The sequence below is a fragment of the Anabrus simplex genome, chromosome 2, assembly GCF_040414725.1.
Source record: "Anabrus simplex isolate iqAnaSimp1 chromosome 2, ASM4041472v1, whole genome shotgun sequence".
In the NCBI taxonomy this organism is placed as follows: domain Eukaryota; kingdom Metazoa; phylum Arthropoda; class Insecta; order Orthoptera; family Tettigoniidae; genus Anabrus; species Anabrus simplex.
The window spans coordinates 662,506,937-662,522,019 of record NC_090266.1 but is presented as its reverse complement, the minus strand read 5'-3'; the positions used below and the strand labels follow the sequence as shown (position 1 = coordinate 662,522,019).

The following is a 15,083-nucleotide window of genomic DNA, read 5'->3' as shown; positions in this document are numbered from 1 at the left end:
GCACACTAACCATTTAGCCATGGAGTCGGACGTAGAATTACACGAACTACTACCAGCCCGATTATCAACTTTGCTGGCTACAAAACGTGGAGCAGTGTTCTGCCCCATCCAGAGATCTCTGAAAAATACAGGGCTTTGTATACAAAACATACTTCGAACATTTATCATGTTGCTTTGTCCGTAACCATGCCGTTAACAATAAGAGTTCTTTGTATGTATTTGATGTACTATATGTATCTGTTATGTTCATTTTCTGTGTCTTTTTATGTGTTTCAGACTATATATCTGTGCTGGCTGTATGGTCATCACCATGCGAAAGTCATAAATGAAAGAAATAAAAAATGAAATACACCGAAGACAATCTCGTGAAACAAGCAGACGTGCGTTACATTCACTGGATCTCATTTCTAGAGCAAAATAATGAGCACACTACATGTGGAATCAAGTGTGAAATATATCCAAACAACGTCGTGGACATCATTATTCTCAGATACGCCTCATCCACCGCTGACGGAAAAGTTAACAAATCGAATGATCCCTAAGGACATCACTGTATCACCGAAAAATCATGAAATAATTCAACACACACGATGCTCTGCATCTTACCTAGTTATTGTAATATAACTTAGCTTTCATGTGTTCGCCGACGTTAACCGTACCTGCTGCATAGCTGTGTTTTGACTTTACTCGCTGCGTCATGTGCGCTTCCACTGCATGCGTTCTGGTGGTATTTGAGCTTGCTATAACTGATGTAAATGAACACATTACCAAATGAAGTGCAGATCGTTGCATCATTTCCTTTTTTTGTTACAAAGAAAGTAGGATGCATTGCAAGGTACATAATCAAATTATATCTGTGATGTTTGGGTTATCATATGATTAGTACAAAATTATTTTCTAAATGATTTGTTGGAATGACATGTGGGATATGTTGCCCATCACAACATACCTCCGGGATGGTAACTTTAAACAATTGTATCAGTACAAAATATATTCCTTGTTCAATACTATATCAATATACAGTATGTACTAGACAAATGTTGAGCATATTTCTATACATTCTTAATTTCTAACCTTTGAACTTCAATCTACATCATGCGATTGTATTTCACATCAAGCGGGACAGTTTCGTGCCCTGCACGTTTAGCTTGCAAAGTGTCCTGTCCTGGTCCTTTTTATCCACATTTACATAAACTTATTGTTTCTTTTGTGTACCCTGTATAAATAAGCTGTTTCCATAAAATATACATTTTAAGCAATTTGAATAATCCTAAGGACATTGCTGAAATACCGAAAATTCATGAAACAATTCAACATACACGATGCTCTGCATCTTATATAGTTATCTTAGTATATTGTTTATTGCATATCACTGCTTTCTTTTGTCACTTATGAGCGAGATATTGGAATATCTAATCCATGACCCGGTACATATTGTACTTGTTTAATATAAATACCGATTTTCAATTTGAAAACTAGCAAGAGCTGTCACTTCGCGTGTCGGGTTAGTTTCGTGTTATGGTTGCAAAGACGACACCATGTTGTCCTAGTTCTTATCCAGGGAGAGGCTTTCAGAAACCCATGAGTTCGATCTTGTACTGTTGGTCGGAGAAACATTAACACAACCCACACTTCCTTGCTCAATGTTCGAATTGGACTTCTTCAGGATACTCTTGGGCTTAATGCTATTTCCTGGACTGAGGGACACTGGCGATGTGGGACTCTTGCCCACTGTTATTGTTGGAGTAGTGTCTATACTGGTTCTCTTGCAATACAGGTTAAGTTTTCTCTGATTTCTCATCACACTTGGGGAGCGTTCCTTGTTGTTGTAGCTGCCGATCATCGATGCAGAGCTCTTTACCTGAAAGATAATGCATACACATTGTAATTTTATGACAAGTAGAGGGAGGAATAAGGTTAACATTTCTCAAAGTTAAAAGGGATCCTATTCTATTCCAGTGGTATATATATCACAAGGGAACTGTTTGGGTTGGACTAGACTGATCGCAATGAAACTGGTTAAGGCATCATAACCTTAATGGTAACAGTCATTCTACCGTAGAATAATATTTACAAACTTAAACAATATTTATTTCTGCTACAGTTTTAAATGGAACGTGGTGTATCGAAGGTACTGATTGCAATAAAACTTTGTAAGATGATCGATTAAGACATCAGGACCGGGCGATTTGGCCGTGCGGTTAGAGTCGCTCGCCTGTGAGCTTGCATCCGGGAGATAGTGAGTTCGAACCCAACTGTCGGCAGCCCTGAAGATGGTTTTCGGTTGTTTTCCATTTTCTCACTAGGCAAATGCTGGGCCTGTACCTTAATTTAGGCCACGGCCGCTTCCTCCCCACTCCTAGACCTTTCCTATCTCATCGTCGCCATAAGAACTATCTGTGTCGTTGCGACGTAACACAGATTGTAAGAAAAAAGAAAAATGACATCACGACATAGCTGCACGTCTGTCATTCTTACATTGGCCGTCCACAGTTTCTGGTAATAAGATGCACATTTTTATATAGATGACCAACCGTTTGTTAGTAAAATACACGTTTGTAGAGCGTTAACTTATGCTCGTGTTGTCGAGATCATTTTCGGTACAAAGTGTTTGTTTTATGTTAACTTTAAAATAGATATATCTATAGTGTATAAACAAAGTTATTGTACGTCATCATCAGCTATATTTCACATCTTATTTATAACGCTACCGTTGATTTTACGGAAAAACGATTATCACCATTAAATTTATGACGCGTTAATTGATCATTCGCCCAAGTTTCATTGAAGTCCGTCTAGTCCAATTAAAATAGTATCAGTAAAGTTAAAAACAATAATATCATAAATAGTACGTGTATCTATACAGTATTTTGAAACTCAGTCATTTATTTCATTTCTAAAACAACACGGTCATGAACGTTCCACTGTTGTATTTCTGCTACTTACAACAACTACCTACACTATGAATGGCATAGAAATGAAATATAATCTAGAGTAAGCAAAGCAAAGTCACCTCCGTACAGGCCATGAAGGCCCTTGGAGGAGTGGAAGGTAAAGGCTTCCACCATTGTTAACATCGGCACGTGATGGGGTAGAGTGGTTAGCTCTACGCCCGGCCCCCTTTGCCCCCGGGAATTAACCTGGTACTTTTTTTGGTGTAGGCTGAGTGAACCTCAGGACCATATGCACCTCCGGAAGTGGAAATCCCGTTTCTTAAATTTTACGACTTCCTGATAATCAAGAGTAATATTATAAATAGTGTAGAAAGATGGAAGTTTAAACACTGGGGACTAGAGAAAAGTAAAGGATCTAATTATGCTATGAAATAAAAATGACCAGTGAAGATTCTGACAGTAAATCTTATGTGTTACGAACAAATGGTTCTTAAGTCGTGAAATGTATAATTTATGATCAACCACTCGCCTCTTTGAGCGTCCGTTATAATTCGTTTGCTTAAACTGAGACTATTATTTGGCTGTTGCTCTAACTCGTTGTCAATCTAAGACTGCAGTACATCCCCACTTCTGTCTAATCTGTAAACGCTGGGGAATTTTTTAAAAGTATTCATTCGTGTTCGAATACATTTATAGGTACTTATATTATGAAATATTTTGAATTTGTTGTTTTGACGGTGATGATGAAGAAGATCGTATCTCTATTATGGCAAATGTAAAAAATTGCAAATAATTTATAGTATGAAGTAATTATGTATTATAATATTATTACAATATTTGGATGTTTAAAAATACAGGTGAATTATTCATGTTTACAGGACAGTTTACATAACTGAGGGTTTATTGGAAAAACAACGTGAGTCCAAAAGGACGGATTTTCATTTAATGATGACACTTATTAGCGTAAATGCGTGCACGCAGGAGAATGATACAGTTTCGGCAAAAATTGTGTTAGTGTGAGACGGAACAAGCAATGAAGTGTAAGCAGTTCTGAAAAAACAACACTTGTCCAAATCCTTTCCTGTAATATCATTCGCTGCTCTTGCTTGAAAATTGAGTTAATTGACTTTAAAGGGACATCCAGTCCATATTTTCTGAATGCTGGGGGATTAGGCCGGAAACCTCAGTTAACCCGAATATAAAGAAAAAAAAAACCGAAACAATAAATAGCCTGACGGATTCTGAAGGTACGGCATTTGCTCTGATAAAGGACATCCGAATTTTTGTTTGTAACGTTTGGCAGACTGGGAAACTTGAGGAAATAATAAGAGAAATGACACGATATCGTCTGGAAATTTTCGATCTCAGTGAGACAAGTGGAGAAATTAAGACCAGAGATGGAGACATTTTGTTATATTTGGGATGAGGTGATGATAACCATGGTGAAAGGAGAGCCCTGCTCTTGAGTAACATTACGAAGAACAGCTTTTGGCTTCTCACATCAGAGTGGATCATTGCGTCCAATGCAAGTCTCATCACTGTAGTGTAATGATTTGTGGCCACTGAGATGGCTGGAGAAGAAATGAAATACAGTTGTTATGATAAACTACACGAAATTTTACTCAGTGTACGGAAAGGGAACATCTTGGTTGTAATGGAAGACCTGAATGCAAAGCGTGGAGCTGAGAAGAAAGGCCTGGAACTTATAATTGAAAAACATGAAATGCTAACGGAGAACGATTTCTAGATTTGTGTGGAGGTTTGGGTTTGTTATAGGAGGTTCACAGAAATACCATAACGTGACACCTGGGATTCCTTCGATCGTAAGACCGAGCTCGATAGCTGCAGTCGCTTAAGTGCGGCCAGTATCCAGTAATCGGGAGATAGTGGGTTCGAGCTCCACTGTCGGCAGCCCTGAAGATGGTTTTCCGTGGTTTCTCATATTCACACCAGGAAAATGCCGGGGCTGTACCTTAATTAAGGCCACGGCCGCTTCCTTCCAATTCCTAGGCCTTTCCTATCCCATCGTCGCCATAAGATCTATCTGTGTCGATGCGACGTAAAACAAATAGCAAAAAAAAAAAAAAGATTGAAGAAGCACATATTGGCAATAACCACCATCTTATCACAGCGACTATACGTATTAGCAACAGTTAGGAAGCCAGAAAGAAGTAGGAGATATTACTACAACCCAACAGGCTGCAAGAAACCACCGCAAGAAAGAACCGTTTCGAAGAACTGGCCAAATTAGGAGAGACGGTCTATTGAACAAATGGGGGACAACGCCAAGCTAACCTTGAATACAACCTGTGAGGCAGTGCGCGAGTTGAAACAGATAGGAAGTCCTGAATTGGTATCTAAAGATACCTGGGAACTCAATCCAAGAGATGGAAGTTGCCAAAAATCAGAAAAAACGTGCAAAGAATACGAGATGATATAGAGAGAACCCGTAAAGACTACACTGCAATCATTCGGAAAGTAGAATGCTGTTTTTGCAGAGATGTAATGATCTTCGTGAACAACCTAGTCACAGAAGCCGGGCACGCAGCAGAAGTATGAGAGAGTACAGTATAACCCTTCATACTGTTACAAGACAACTCGTAAATAAGGAATTCGACAACAGTAAAACAAGGAAAGCAGGCGAAGAAATGAAGATAGCTCTTTGCTAATGTCTTCAAGAGGGTAAGTTAATTGAGGAAACAGGAGTGACTGAGGAAGAGCAAAAGGAACACGAGAAGGTAATCAAAGCCATCGAACATCCGAAGAAAATGGCAAAGCTGCAGGTTTAGGGAATGTAATCCTTGAATCTCTTAAAGCAGACCCTAGTATAACTTCAGATATACTGCTTCCACTACTCATAGTCATCTGGGAAAACGAGGAGCTTCTTAAGGATTCGTTTAAGGGTCTATTAATTTATCATCCAAACAGAGGTGACCTACCTGTCTGTGCCAACTCTTTTGGCAGTGCCTATTAAGATCCTTTCACTTATCATCGTAGATCGAATTAAAGTTCTTATGGATAGAGAACTGTGGAGAGAACACACAGGCTTGCGAAAGGACCGCTCATGTCTGCATAGAGGAGGCCGTAAAGTAAATCAAGGAAGAATTTGGAAAATGAATCACAATTCAAGGGGAAGAAATCGAAACTCTGAAATTTACCGACGATACAGTTATTTTATCTGAGTCAGGTGACGCAGGTAATATTAAATTAGGAAATGAGGTATTGACGGAATTAGATGAATATTGGTAGTTGGGTGATAGAATAAGTAACGATGGCGAAGTAAAGAGGGCATAACATGCAGAAGATAACAAGCAAGCAAGGTATTTTTAGGAAAAGAAATTTGCTCACATCAGACACCGATATAGGCTACATATAAGAAAGATGTTTTTAAAGACTTTTGTCTTGAGCGTGGCATTGCAAGAAAATAAAACATGGATAATAACCAGCTCAGAAAGAAAGAGTATAGAAACTCTGGAGTCAGTGTTATAGATGAATGCTGAATGTGACGTGGGTAAGTCGGACCACGAATGAAGAGATATCGAATCGAGTTGATGAGAGGAGAATGATTTGACGAAATTTGACCAGGTAAAGAGATAAAAAAATAGAACGCATCTTGAGACAAACAGGACGTACTCATTAGTTCTTTATGGAAGTGTAGATGGTAAGAATGGTAAGGTAGGCCATGGTATGAAACGAAAGCACATTAGAGTTGATTTAGAGCGTAGTAATTATGTAGAAAAGAGAAGGTTAACACAGGATAGGGTAGCATGGAGAGTTGCATCAAACCAGGACTGATGGCCCAATCAACAACACTTTGACATCGGAAAATATCTAGTAATAACTTCATCTAATATAACCCATTTAATATTTCTGCCATTTTCATTAATATAGGCCTATATATTATGTACCCATTTTATGAGGTTTAGGTCTTGATAATGTGAGGATCCACAATCTTTTCTATTATCAACACCGCCGATTTCCTTCTGGCGATTGAGAACTTGTGCAATCGAGATCGAAAGTCTTCGTTGATCGATTAAGATAACATACCATTAAAAAAAGAAGTCTACTAGGCACAGATTTAAATCTTCCGCGAAGACTGTCTGTCAAGTCAACAGCCCAGAGGCTGATTGGATCCTCATATAGCAACATTACTTACAAGGAAACCACAAAAACCGTGTCATTTCTAAAATGAAATGTTGTAGGCAAGATGAGGAACGAAGTAGTTCGCTGTTGCTTTCTTCAATGAGCCAAATTATGCTATTGCAGCACTACTGACCCTATAAGTAACACTTTGAACAGCATCCAGCAGTGCTTTGAATGTCGTTACTCAGCACCATGCATACCTCAGCAGCTTCCACATTGTCACAGCCATAAATGAGACAGTCTTCAATGGAAGCTATATTTTGTTCTGACTTGTGCCTACCGACTGTAGCCATCAAGAAACAGCACCAGGCAGCAAAAACTAAGTGCCTTATCTGAGCCTAGTGAGTGCCCCAACTGAACAGGCATCCTGAGCGGAGTTTACTTGCGGTAAGGTTTGTAGGTGGACGGTGGGGGGGAGTTCGTTTTTGCTCCTCCTTTAGTCAACAGCATGTGCTACCCATTCGAGTGCTGACCACTCCCGATGTTGCTTAACTTCGGAGATCTCATTCGATCCAGTATTTCAACATGGCTACGCCGTTCGCTCCTTGCAGTCATTAAGCTGAAAACGCGCTTTTTGAAGTGGGCTCTTAATAATTAAGTTGTCATTAAGCAAAGACTGGACAGATATACAATAAATCCTGTATATTTCTAATGCAGGACAGGAAAACACAATGATAAATACGGGACAATCATGTAGCTTATATGTAAGATGTCTGACAACCCCACATGCAACTCCATCTCTGTTCTCTGATCTGCAATTAGGGCTATCGCCCAGGTGGCAGATTCCCTATCGGTTGTATACCTAGCTTTATCTTAAACGTTTACTAGGAACTTGGAAATTTATCGAACGTGACCCTTGATCATTTATTCCAATCCGTTACTCCTCGTCTTATAAATGAATATTTGCCGCAGTTTATCGTTTTGAAATTTGACTTTATGTTCACATTAATATATTTATGACGTTTCCTACAGTTAAAAGCTCCGCTCAAGCTTATTCGTCTACTAATAGCATTCCATGCCAACTCTTCGCTGACAGCTTGAAACATACCACATAGTCGAGCTTCTCATCTCCTTTCTCCCAAGTCTTCCCAGACCAAAGTTTGCAACATTTTCGTAACACTACTCCTTTGTCATGCCTTTGCTGGGAAGACTTAGTGTTTACAGTGCACTGTGTCTTCTGGTATGGGCTAGAACAATTTTGTTACTTTCATTGATGTGTCTCTGTCCTATCCTTGGCTTTGATAATATGAAAGTGACTGAGGTATGAGCGATGCTAGTAATACAATTCCTTATGCAGCCAATCGCTGTTATACATGGTGTGAAAATGTCGCTCGTAGGGTCGGTTGGTGCTTGCATTTCAGTGGGCTTGGCAAACTGATATGTAATAGCAACTTCTGGCTCAGAGAGGAAAGTAATGGGAAACTACCTCATTCATCTAGTACGCCTCTGCAGTGACGCCTAGGCTGTCTATGGCAGCTGATTGTGAAACTGTTGAGGACCAAACCAGCCTTCGGGCTGAATACTCGGCGTACATACTCCTTCGTCGGAAATCAACCAGAAAAAGTCGTACTGGTTTCCGTTGAATTTTTTCCAGTTCTCAAAACAACTAGTCCTAGTGTGGATTCCATATACTGGAACCATACTCTAATTGGGGTCTTACCAGAGACCTACACGCCTACTCGTTTACATCCTTCCTACAACCCCTAAATACTGTACTTGCCATGTGAAGAGATCTGTAACCTTTCTTAAAATCTCCGTTAATATGTTTACCCCAATGAAGATCATTCCTTATATTAACACCTAAGCACTTAGAGTGTTCCCCATGAGGTACTGTCACCCCATCAACACAATAATTTGAAACTGAGAGGATTCTTCCTCTTGGCGAAGCTTACAGCTTGACTTTTCATCCCATTGGCCATCGTACCGTTATCCGCTGTCCATCTCACAACATTGTCTAGGTCCCTCTGCACTCGTTCACAATCCCGCAACTCACTTCTCCACCGGGTGGTTCACCAGCCCCTTGCGATTTAGTTTTATGCATCTCTTTGCGTTTTCTTCCTTTTTAATCTGTCTACCCTCCAGGTTTGGTTTCTCCCTTAGACTCAGTGAGGGATCCCGCTTCTACCGCCTCAAGGGCCGTGTCCTGGAGTGTGAGAATTTGGGTCGGGGGATACAACTGCGGAGGAGGACCAGTCCTCTCCCAGGCGGCCTCACCTGCTATGCTGAACAGTGACCTTGTGGGGGGATGGGAAGACTGAAAGGGATAGGCATGGAAGAGTGAAGGAAACGCCGTTGCAGTAAGTTAGGTACCATCCCGGCATTTGCCTGGAGGAGAAGTGGGAAACCACAGAAAATCACTTCCAGGATGGCTGAGGTGGGAATCGAACCCCCTCAGTTGATTTCCCGAGGCGGAGTGGACACCGCTCCAATCCTCGTACCGGAAACGAACCCAGGCCTCCGGGTGTGGCAGCTAATCACACTGACTGCTACACCACAGAGGCGGACGGCGCGTTTAATACAGTTCTGAAATACATCGGTCCCTCTCCCTAAACCGTGGTGATATAACGAGATGTGTGGTTACGGGCTAAAAACCAGCAAGAATCGCAAGCGCCACTATCAATTCATTATGAGTACCCGAATGAACCCGTAAAAAGTGTATAGATACGAAGAATATGTAACTTACAACGGGAGGTTCACACACAGACCTGGAGCAGGTATTGTATAGGCTGGAAAGTGAGCGCTGCATGTCAAGTATCGCAATAGCTCACTTGGAAGGGATGCGGTGGCTCGAAGGTTCGAATCCCACACAAGTAGATTTTTTTTACATCCAGATGACTGGGATGTGGCAAGGTTGCATACTTAACAGTTTCCAGAGACTAATTTATTTATTTGTCCCTGAAAAGGGCCGTTGGTTTGCTGGCATGCAGTATGGTATGGAGCTGGGTTGGAAGAGGCTAGGAAACATGTGACAGGACTTGAGTTATCTACGTCTTTTAACGCAGCACCTGCTCGAACTGACGACCTCCGTGGTCGATACAGAGCTGCATGCGATGTTGTAAGGACCGTCTGGCACGTTGGAACATCTCCAGCGTAACTGGTCGGCATGCCTCGGTGATGTGACCAGGAATACTCGGCTCCTGTGCATTCACCAGTTATTTTACATGGTCCAACAGAAAAAAATCCAGGGGCGTTAGATCGGGCGATCTGACGGTCCAGGGGACAGGTCCTCTACTTCCCATCCATTTATCAGGATACATCACATGGAGATGGTTCCGGACGACCACCGCTGCATGCGGTGGAGCTCCGTGATGTTCAAACCACATCATGCAGCGGGTTAAGGAGTGGCACATGTTCCAAGAGCGGTGTTAGGTCACCTCGAAGAAACCGCAGATAGCGTGCTACCGTCAGAGATCGCTTAAAGAAATGGAGACCAATGAGGTGATCACGCACGATACCACACCATACATTTACGCGCCACTGTATATGAAAAGCTGCCTGTCATACCCGATGGGGATTATCCACACGCCAGTAATGCATATTATGGCGATTAACGGGTCCATTGAAAAAACGCCACCCATGCTCCGAAATCATGACCATGGAACTCCTAGTGTAAATGCAGATGGTACGGGCCGAACCCCAGGGTATGAAATATCCGAATAACCGACGCCCAGCTGATGTTCGCCTCCTGTGCAGTGGCCAATGTTCTAGTGTGAGGGTTATGACGGACAGCGTCCAACACAACCTCTTCGTTGTTAGCAGACGTCGCGGGATGACCTCGAAGAGACCGCGTCCTTTCCAGGGATGCAGTATTCCGCAGACGTCTTTTCACACTCAGAAATATCATGCCTGTCGGTTGTTGTCTATCCGGATAGCGTTCTTGATACGGACTTTGTGCCTCGTATGTATTCTGTCAAGCTTCTCTATATATGAGTAACATATCCACATACTCGTCGCTGGAATACATCACGAGGCAGTGAATACGTTTTGTGTTGTGTTGTGATTTGCTTCGAAGGAGGCGAGTTCGCAGAGCTACATACTTACCTGCCATCGCATGCTGTTATCGTTCCGATAGGGTACACTGTGCCCTAACCGTGGTCTACGAAGCTTGGGACATCTATGACGTAGCTAATTGGTTACCTGTGTCCTAGTCACAGACAATTGCTTTCTCATACTCCGACCCAGTACAGGGCTAAATACACAAATCAGTCTGTTGAAGCTATCAAGTATGCAACCTTAGCACATCACAGGCGAATGGTGGCAAAAAAAAAAAAAAAAACATACTTGCGTGCGATTTGAAACTTCGAGCACCTTCCACTATCAGAATTTTCACCACACTCCTGCCTAGTGAGCTATTACGAGGCTTGTCATGCAGCGCGCTGTTTCCATCCTATACAATACCTGCTGCTGGTCTGTGTGTGCTGCTCCTGTTGTAAGGTACGCGTTATTCGTATCTGTGCACGTTTTACGGGTTCGTTCGAGGTATCCATAGTGAATTAATAGTGGCGCTCACGATTCCTGCTTTATTCTAGCCCGGAAACACACATCTCAGTATATTAACCCGTTTTAGGGAGAGGAACCGATGTATTTCAGAATGTAGTAAAGTGGTAGGATGCATAAAACTATGTCGCAAGGGGCTGGTGAACCACCCGGTATACAGTATAACATCATCCGTTAATAGCCTCATCTGTGATTCGAGTTCTTTACTTATACCATTTTTAAAGAAAATATGAAGGTACAATAATACTGCCCTGCGGGAGCCCCTTCATAATGATTGCATGATCATATAACACTCCACCTACTCTAATGATCTGAGCTCTAATGTCTAGAAATTTATCCACCCATTCAACCACTCTTTTGTCTAGTCCAATGGCCCTCACTTTCGTAGTAATCTCCCATGATCGACCATATCAAGAGGCTTTGATAGATAAATAGAGATACACTCCATTTGATCTCCTGAATCCAAAATACTTTCTGTGCCTTGCTGGAATCCTACAAGTTGAGCTTCACTGGAATAACCTTTCCAAAACCCGAACTGCCTTCTATCAGACCTGTTAGTAATTTCGAGAACGTGTCTAATATAATCAGAAATAATGTTTTTCCAGAGCTTACTAACAACACATGTCTAGCTGACTGGGTGTAGTTATCCACTTTATGTTTGTCGCACTTTCCATTGTACACTGGGGCTGTTATTGCAACTCTCCATTCAGTTGGTATCACTTCTTCATGCAAACATTAATCAAAAATATGTAATTCGGGTCTGGTGCTATATCCCAACCCATAGCCTTTGATATATCTGCAGAAACTTTATATCCGAGATTATTTTGTACCTTTCAACTTTTGTGTCTGTTTTATAATGTCTTTGTTATCATTGATAAGTTTCCGTAATATGCCTGTATACATCTCCTCATGTATGTGGACATTACGTTTATGTCCAACTAACTTTACATATTTCTGACTGAATACTTCTCCTTATATAGGTCCTCACATAAACATTCTCTTTGTTCATTAATGATCCCTGGAATGTCCTTCCTGGAACCTGTTTCTGCCTTAAAGTATCTGTACATATCCTTCCATTGCTCTTTGAAATTCATATGACTGCCAATTGAGGCGTGTTTGTTCAAAAGGTGCTATTTCCAGTCAAATTTCTTCTTTGTTTTTGTATTTCTTCCACATGCATTGAAGTAGTTAAATACTATAAAATTCCACTGGCAATCTAGATCAGGAAAGTGTAATCTTTAAAAGTGGTACCATACCCGTTAGCTAGTATGTTTCATGGGCGTTGCATTATACGTTTCCTGGCGATTTTCCACAATTTTCTTAGGGTGGAAATAGTGCCTTTTGAACAGATACTGTTTCTCAATTATGTTTGCATCATGTTGTCCTTAGCTGAATTTTTTGCTAAATTCAATGTCCCAGTAAGCTCCTTCAATCTCTCCTTACTCCCGCAACCTTTCCTAAGCGTATTTCTCTCTAATCGCCACCACCTTATTAATCTCTTTGTTTATCTGTTATAATTGAATGTGTCCTTACCATTCTTTACCACTCATAAAGATACATATCTGTTTTCACACTCCTCAGCAATTGCTTTATACCCATCCCATAGGCTGTTTACATTTTTGTTTACCATTTTCTATTAACCATAATTGCTTTTAAGAAATTTTGCATGACCCTCTTATCAACGATATGGTATTGCCTAATACTCCTACTTTTAAGACATTCCTTTCTATCACATTTATTTTTAACTGCGACAAAAACAGCTTTTATTAACTTTATTAAAAGTGATAAATTATGCTATGTCCAGTTATAATTGTGTTGGTGATCATTGCTAGGAAAACGAATTAGGTAGTAAAACTTCTTCAGAGTGCCCAAAGGCTCTCCTAATCCTATTCAGACTTACCTGAGCAATGCCTTGCTTACAGTCTTTTCTACACGATTCCAGGAGATCTATCTGGCCACGTAGCACCCGAACATTCCACGTGTAGTTCTCTTGAAGGCGGCTAAACTTCTTTCCTTTTATGCCGCTTTGGCTGGCCATGTTTGGGAGATCTTCATAAAATTCGAGGATGTAATTCAAGCTACTGCTGATTTGGTTTATGAGACGATCACTATTCGTTATCATGTATTGAAACTCGGTCATTGTTTTCTCGAATGTTGTAATAGCGCGGTGGAGATGAGTAGGCAGGTTTGTTGAATCCACCTTCAGCATCGGGAGCTAAAATGAGACAAGTAATCCAACATTAGCAATTACAACACAGGTCTGCTGAACTGAGGTAATTGAAAATTGTTTGAAATACAGTATTTCAATATTTCAACTGATTTCCAAATGATTTGGTGTGCTGATGTGATTACTATTTTTCTCTATCACGTAGGAACTTCGTCACAAAGTTAATGTGAAACTGTGGGAAAGGAGTAAATTAATACAAACTATGGTGGAAGCAGAAAATCAGGAAACCATTCGTATCACTTTAAAAACCTTTATACACCTAGATAATGCCTTTTCCTCATTTCTTGCAGTTTCTCACGGTACTTATCTTGTAAATGCCCTATGACAAACATCTCACACAAAGATTCAGTTAGAACTGAGTTCAAAATCATTGCAGTTATGAATGTGCCGTAACAGTGAGCATACCAAGTTAAAATTCTTTATCTGTTCAGGAAGCAGAAAGAGGCATTTTCTCGTAGTATGAGAATAAAATTTCAATTTCATTGATATATAACTTATACTATGATCCATGAATAGGATACCCTGTCGCATAAGTATGAATCGTATTAAATAGTATACATACAATTTTACTTTGTAATTAATAGTCTGTGTTTCTGTAAACATTAAAATTGAAAATACTAATTAGAAAAAAGAAAGTGGTGGGTTATTTTGAGTTTAAAATTTTCTTTTAATGAATTTGGAATATTAAAATGTATGAAAATAGAGCTGTTATTTTTCAGGAAATTTTTCCATTGCAGTTCTGTGCAATTAATTACATTAACTATTTACTGTATTCTTGTACTGTTAAAGTGTTAGATATAGGAAGCTGATGTAATTCAAAAGATTTTATGTTCGAACATTGGTGCTGATTAGCAGTTATTTTGAGCAGACATCTCACTAGTGCTTTTTATTCTCATTGAAATAATATAATGATAAAGAACGTTATTCAGTCCTGGGACATCTATTCATTCTTATTCACAAATATGTAGGGCTGATTTTTTTTTTTACAATTTGCTTGACGTCGCCGCGACACAGGCAGGATAGGAAAGGACAAAAATTGGGAAGGAAGCGATCGTAGCCGTAATTAATATACAGCCGGAGCATTTGCCTAGTGTGAAAATAGGAAACCACGGAAAACCATCTTCATCGCTGCTGACAGGGTTTCCTGGATCCACTATCTCCCGAATGCATAGCCACCCGCTCGGTGGATCGATGTGAACTCTTCCGATAAATACTCAGAAATTGTTCAGGGACTTTGGCTGAGTGTCCTAATACAGAATGATCACATAAGCTTTACTCCGGTGCGAGCAGTGTTTTCCTATGGGAGAGCTCTCTGCTTGTTC

At 40.5% G+C, this 15,083-nt stretch overlaps 1 protein-coding gene across 2 annotated transcripts in view; it reads right to left on the bottom strand.

The window, feature by feature from the left end:
• Positions 1-987: 987 nt before the first annotated feature.
• Positions 988-15,083, bottom strand: part of LOC136864335 (inactive phospholipase C-like protein 2) — a 786,053-nt gene continuing 771,957 nt past the window's right edge. For both annotated transcript variants that reach the window (XM_067141176.2, XM_067141177.2), the window contains 2 exons: positions 13,435-13,749; positions 988-1,861 (listed from right to left, as the gene is read on the bottom strand). In XM_067141176.2, coding sequence (XP_066997277.1) covers positions 1,547-1,861; positions 13,435-13,749 — 630 coding nt within the window. In that variant the 3' untranslated portion in view covers positions 988-1,546. The remainder of the gene's footprint in view (positions 1,862-13,434; positions 13,750-15,083) is intronic.